The sequence below is a fragment of the Siniperca chuatsi genome, linkage group LG11 (assembly GCF_020085105.1).
Source record: "Siniperca chuatsi isolate FFG_IHB_CAS linkage group LG11, ASM2008510v1, whole genome shotgun sequence".
NCBI lineage: Eukaryota > Metazoa > Chordata > Actinopteri > Centrarchiformes > Sinipercidae > Siniperca > Siniperca chuatsi.
Window position 1 is genome coordinate 17,442,580 of NC_058052.1, and position 6,982 is coordinate 17,449,561.

The window sequence follows — 6,982 nt, forward strand, 5'->3', positions numbered from 1 at the left end:
TTCCACCAGCTCTCTCACTCTACAATATATTTTTTTGACTTCTTTCAAAAACTTTGTGAATAATGAGTAAATTATATGTGTGAAGCAGCTTTGCGCAATGTGGTTGTGGCTGAGGCAGACTTAACATAGCAGCCAGGAGCTGAGCCAGCTCTGGCCCTGGCCCTTGTCCTAGCCCCAGCCCCAGGCCGCCAGCAGCAAGCTTCTGGACCAACCATAATGAAGAGTAGGCATTTTTATCCCCAGCTGTACCTCTGCCCCCCCACCCTGGTGCATCTGTTTGCTCCATGGTCGTCTGGCAGAGTGGGCAGACATTGCATATTGGGATATTATTTGTATAAACAATGGGCAGATTGTTTGTTTGCACTGAATTGGTTGCAGCTGTATAAGCAGTGGGATATGTTGCACATGGCAGGACTGGAGAGTGAGAGAATCCACCTGAAGGACACAGGTGGTGGAGGATGAACTGAAGTGCTTACATGGTTCTCGAGTCTTGCCACCACCGGCTTTGCTGAAAATGCCAGTAGCAAAGGGAAAATAAACATGAGTCCAGAGGGCAACAGAGCATAGCAAAACACAGGGTATTGTGGTCAGGTATCTCTTTACTTGGGCTTCCATGCAGTGTTACTGTAACAGGCAGTTTATGCAACATAATACAACCACTTGTTTCTGTTTCAGCCCAACACACTTACCAACCATGGGCCTTTAAAGCTGTAGTCAGAGCAGCCGTGATTCCTTCATGTGGTAAACAGGGACTCAAACATGGGATGACATCATCACAGAGGGACCTGAAACCACAGAGGAGGTGTCAGCTGCAGATGGAAGGAACACCAGGATGGATCAAACCAGTCCATGAGCCTCCCTTGGTGAGCAAACGCAGTGTCACAGCTCTATCCCTGGGATTGCAGCAAGAGACGGGCTGGGCCTCGTGGTTGCCGCATGGAAAGCCCCACACACGGTTCTCTGATTAAGTGGAAATGTTTCACAAGCATCATGCTGATATTTTAAATGAATAGAAATATGCTTCTCTCACTCTCGGAAGGAAGCTTCTTTCTGAGTTAGATGAGGCTACAGACAGCAGCCGGTTAGCTTAGCTTACCATAAAGACTGAAAACAGGTGGAGATAGCTAGCCTGGCTCTGTCTGAAGGTAACAAATCTGCCTACCAGCATCAATAAAGTTCACTTATTAACTAATTATTTCTTGTTTGTTTAATCAGTCATTGGTGTCATCACCATGACACAACCCCACAATCAATTGATCTTCTCATCTAATTTGCTGCAAGAAAGCGAATAAGCGTATTTCCCAAAAGCTAAACTGGCTCTCTCCAAAGTGATAAATATGCATTCCAACAAATATAAAGCTGACTAATTAACACACGTTCTTGTTTGTTCAATCTGTACAGAAATTAAGTGTAAAAATGACTATAAATGATTTCATAGGGAGTTAGATGTTAGACTTTTCGCTTGGCGAACAACAGCCAGGCGTAGTGACTCTGCATAGCATCCTGAAGACCAAAACAAAACCTGTGCTAACCAGCCGTATCTAACAACAAACAACACTGTAGCTGGAGATGCTGCACAGAAGTGCTGGGTGAATAGACAAACTGTTCTTTGTCAAGAAATACCTCCAACACGTAACACTCTCTAAAATCACAAATTGTCATTTTTGTAGCATTTTTGTGACTTGTAGCCATGTGTTATATAGCAGAGCCAGGGTAGCTGTTTCCCCCTGTGTCCAGCCTTTACGCTAAGATAAGCTAAGCTAAGCTAAGCTAAGCTAAACACATCCTGACTCCAGCTCCGTAACACACAGACATGAGTGATGTTGATCTTCTCATCTCACTCTGGGAAAGAAAGCATATGCCTTTAAATTGGGCTCAAATATATGCAAAGACAGAGAGAGAGACCAAGAGGGCAAAGAGAGGTGAAATACAATATACTAATACGCAGGAGGTGAGTGAGAACAATTGTCACTAGTTAATTACCTGGAATGTAACATGAGACCCAATCAAATTACAATACGTCATCACCTCACTCACAAACCCTTGTTTTCCCTGTTGTGCTGACATCACCCAGAAGTTAAATCAGTGGAGCAAACCTGTTCTCCACCTGCATTCACACACTCAACACATTGTGCTGAATGAGTTGTCCTTTGTTTAATTATTATTTCCCAAGGACAGGGAGATTTACCCTTATTGCTCAATCAGGCAGATTGTCATCCCACAAAGATGAATAGTGAGCATTGTGCTTCTTTTCTATGAAGTGATCAGTGCCAGCACCCAGAAGTTTGACACCTCCCTGTGAAATTTTGTTTACATAAGAGCTTGGTTTTGATCCGAATGCTCATTCCAGAAGTATGCCATCTCTTTCATCTGACAAAATAACATGCATTGCCTCTGTGTACACCACCTTGTTTCTTTACCCTTTCATCTCTTGATGGTTCACTCATGAGTTTGTTAACTCAGGGATGTCTTTCAAGGGTGTTTGGCAGCAATGTTAGAATAACAATGACAGATATGCCAGATACTCAAGCAGAGAAAAGCTTTATTGTAACTCTTAGATCGTGAAGGGAGATTATAAGACAGCGGTATAATCAAATAAGTTCTGTGTTTTATTGCTCATTAGGTGTCAACACTTCATTTGATGAATAGCATTCCAGCTAGATCAGAATCTGGTTTGTTTTAATATTTTGTTATGCAAATAAAACACACTTAAAATGCATAGCTGAATGACAACCGACAGACTTTACATGTGTTAATTAGTATTTTCATGAATTGTAACATGCATAAGTCTTGTTAAGATACACATTTGCTGTAGATACATATTTCCAGAATTTGGAAGTGTACAGTGGCATGAAAACGCATGTCAGTGGAAATGCTGATTCTTTCTTGTGGTATGACACTAAATGTTGTTGGTTTGGATGCCATTGCGTGGGCGAGTATGCTGTTACTCCAAACCTCTCACACCCCAAGATTTGTGTGTACAAGTGTGGACATGTGTTTATATATGTGTGTAATAGCTGCGAGGTGGCATGTGGGGACGTGATTGCGTGTGTCTGTTCCACTAAATGTACCGGAGCTGCGTGTGACACACACACACTCACACACACCCTGTCCTTCCTTGAGTTAGGGCACATGCCTGTGGCCTGTGTTAGTCTGTGGTTGGAGTAATGATGACAGGCTCACACACACAGATTCCAGGACCCCCACAAACATGACTTGGCTGAGCCTGCATGGTATATTGTACTGTTGACAATGCTGCCATTACTCTTAATTACTCTAAAGAATGGACACTAAATTGTTTAAATGGAGTGAGTCTCTCTGTATGTCTGCCTGCCTAATGGTCAATGCATCTGTCCTCAACAGTCGTGGAACAAGTATTCAGATCCTTTACTTAAGTAAAAGTAGTAATACCACAATGTAGAAATACTCTATTACAAGTAAAAGTCTTGCATTAAAATAGTATAATAAGAAAAATTATAAAGTATTATTATTAGTTATTATAATATCTCATTATGCAGGCAGAATGGCTCCTGACAGTGTTATATTTTCATATATTATACTACTGTTTTATTGTTACTGATGCATTAACATGTAAACAGCTCATTTTAACATATACACTGTATGCTGCTGGGTAGTGCAATGTGCTGTTAAGCAATGTATTTCATAGGCTCATTATAGCTTTTTAAAAATCTTTATCTACAAAGTAACTGGTAACAGCTGTAAAATAAATGTTGTGGAGTAAAAAGTACAATGTTTGCCTCTGAAGTGTAGTGAAAGTATAAAATAGCATAGAATGGAAATAAAGTAAAGTACAAGTACCTCAGAATAATACTTAAGTACAGCACTTGAGTAAACAACCTTAGTTGCTTTTCACCACTGATCCTCAACGACAGTCAGAGTAAACCTCACCTTGTCTTCCTAAGACAAACTGCAAATGAATGTCTATGGATGTAAACAGATAAAGAGGTTATCTGGCTCGGTCAGATATCAAGAGTGTCTTGTGCTCCTTTTGATCTGACACGAGAATCAAGCAGAAAATACAGTAATTTCCTCGCTATCTTCTAATCTAAACAGGTCTAATTACAGGCACCAAGGTGTATTTGGGTGGATTCAAAACCTACACATTAGAGCACATCCATTGCACAACAGCCAGGAAATGGGGTGTGCTGTGCAACTGGACAGATTGAGAACCAAGATCCTTTTTCTTGTTTTTTTAAGTTGCATCACAAAAAGCGCTGCGGTGCACCTCATTTCATGAATCCTTGTGTAGATTGAGTAAGATGAAGTAATTAGAGGCCTTAGTTTGGATAGCTAGCTATCTGCTCTGCTGCACATGAAGGCAGGGAAGTAAGTTATAATTAGAAACTAGCCAGCAACACCAAAGGGTTAGGTGGCAAACACTCGCCAGGACACACATACTTTGTTATTACCTCTTTGCCGTTATCATTTGATAGGGTAGCGTCCTCTCCTGTTTTTAATATTCGTCTGATGACGTCTGACATAGCCCTGATGGACCATCCTCTGCCGCCATAGCAGGATGTGGCCTGTTGAGGCTCCAGTAATGACTCATTAAAACTGTATATTTGTTGTGTGTGTGCCTGCACATATTTCAGCAATTGTGTGTAATGAGTTTGAGAAGCATATCTGGGCCAAACATTTAAACCATCCACTCAGCCTTAACCACTGATTTGTGAAGACTGGACTACGAGTTAAACACCACTGACTGACTGTTCAAATAACTCTTGCTTTCCAGAAGGGGGTGCTTGTTAGTTAACACCCGTACCAACGGTTAAGTGAATATTTGGACTAAATGGTTTAGATCCTAACTGCTGCAGGAGAATTTATATTTGATACATCTTGAGTCAAAGTAAAAGACATTTCTTTTGTTTTTTTTGTAACACAGTAGATCAGACCAACTATTCCCAAAAATGAGGGGCAGGAAGAAAGGAGTAATGTTATCACATAACATTTAATAAAACAAATATATTCAAATTTTCTATATATAACATTTTCTTATAAAACAATATATACTGTATATAACACATTTACAATGCATGCAGCACCATGTCTTTATAATACTGGTGTTGACAGAATTCAATAGCTCAATTAAGTGCCACCTCCAGGATAATATTTACAATACAGTAATTTACTGCAATAACTTGAGGCTTGAAGTTCCATCAAAAGAGAAACAAAACAGCTCTGCCATTACCGATGACATGAATCAATCTTCCCAAGACTTCTGAAATGTCACTTCCTAACTTTCGACTCCTCATCTGTTAATGAGAAATTGGATCAGTCCATCTTGCACTGTTGCATCCCTCTGGGTGTATCACTTTTCCAGGAATCATGTCTATCCTTCCGGGTGCTGTTTGTGTCAGCAACTTTGGCAGAAAAGAATGTCTTAGGTGTTGGGTGTCTCTGTGTGTGTGTCAGCATCTCAGGTGTATGCAAGGATGAAAAGTGTTTGTCAGTGTCTGTGACTGATTTGTGGGTTTGCTGGGTGTGTGGGTATTACTGTCTGTGTGTGCGTGTGCATGTGTGCGTGTGTGTGTGTGTGTGTCCACGCGTTTGTATCAGCGTCTCTGACAGGTGTGTAGGTTCCGGGCTGCAGTCCTGCTGACACTGTGGTCTCTCTCTCCTTTCTCTGGTCGGCAGGCCATGCCGTCGCCACAGTCGCAGCGCTGGAACAACTCCAAGCCATGGGTGCCTTTCCTGCGGTGGCGCGTACACACCTGGCCCTCCGTCAGAACAGGTTTACAGATGCGAGACCAGAAGTGTCTGGCGCAGCACAGAGCCTCAGAGCAGTCTGCAGATCTCAGGCAAATATCCCCCTCCTGGCCTGGAGAGAAAGGGAAGAGAGAAATGAAAATATGTTACATGACAGACCTCACTGAACACTTCTTGTGTTGTTACTTGAACCTAATAAAGAGTGATGATTGATGAACAGGACACTCACCTTTCACAGCATTAGGCTGATGGCTGTGGGCAGTGGGAGGCCTCTTGGTTTGATGCTCCATGGTGTTGTTGTGTTTGTGCCAGCCAGTGATGATGTATGCTTCTGTGCCATCTATGTCATTTGCCTGGCATACACCTAGAAATGGCAAAAGAAAGAAATGCATTTAGGGTCTGTATTTACCACAGTAGATATAAAGTCATCCACATCTTGCATAAATTTGAATTAATTGTTATCAGTAAACATGCAGACATGCAAGACACTATGACTGCAAGCAAACTATTCTCAGCTATCAGAATATCATCAACAACTTGGTAAATCATAAATGTCAGTATTCATTTCAGATGGGATGCCTCTGCTCACCATTGCTGCAACGGTTTCCTGCGCAACACATGGAGTCCCGTGCGCAACGCTTCCGGCTCTTACGGCAGGGCAGGCAGGCGCCTCGGGCGTCGTTGCAGAATTCATCACCTCCGCAGTCTTCATCATCAGTGCAAACACCTGACTGCTATAGTTTGATAAAAACAAAAGCAGCGTGTCATTTAAGTATTGAGATATTACTTGTAAAACTTACATAAACGCAACTTTTGTCGTGGCGCACATAATTGACTTTTACGCACGGGAATTACCTGCAAGGTGTCTACGGGTAATTTGTGTCCCACGCTACCGGAGGGAGAGGTGCGTGGACTCGGACTGACAGTGTCGGAGCCTTTGCTACCCGAAGCACCGGGCAAATTTTTGATGGCGTTGGAGTTCATCAGGACTGTCCCAGTGTAAACGTCCCCAAGGTATCCAAACAGCGTGAGATACACAGCCAAGAAGCGACGCGCTGACAGTATCTGCATGATTCTCCCCTTAAACTCTGCTGTGTTGCAAACACACGGGAAAAAAACCCTTCTGTTTGGGGAAATGGGAATGTCTGGGAAAATGACGGAGTGACAAAGTCCAAAGCGGCCTGAATCCTGAATCCCAAAGTTTCCAGAGAGTTTCGGCACGATGCTTTCGAAGCCTCTTGACTCACAGTCCTAG

At 42.4% G+C, this 6,982-nt stretch overlaps 1 protein-coding gene across 1 annotated transcript; it reads right to left on the reverse strand.

Annotated features, from left to right (window-relative positions):
- Positions 1-3,550: 3,550 nt before the first annotated feature.
- On the reverse strand, positions 3,551-6,982 carry LOC122884881 (dickkopf-related protein 1-like). Its single transcript, XM_044215348.1, has 4 exons — positions 6,583-6,982; positions 6,317-6,461; positions 5,957-6,091; positions 3,551-5,839 (listed from the first exon to the last, which is right to left on the reverse strand). The coding sequence occupies exons 1-4, from the start codon at positions 6,796-6,798 to the stop codon at positions 5,574-5,576; spliced, it is 762 nt and encodes a 253-aa protein (XP_044071283.1). The 5' UTR covers positions 6,799-6,982; the 3' UTR covers positions 3,551-5,573.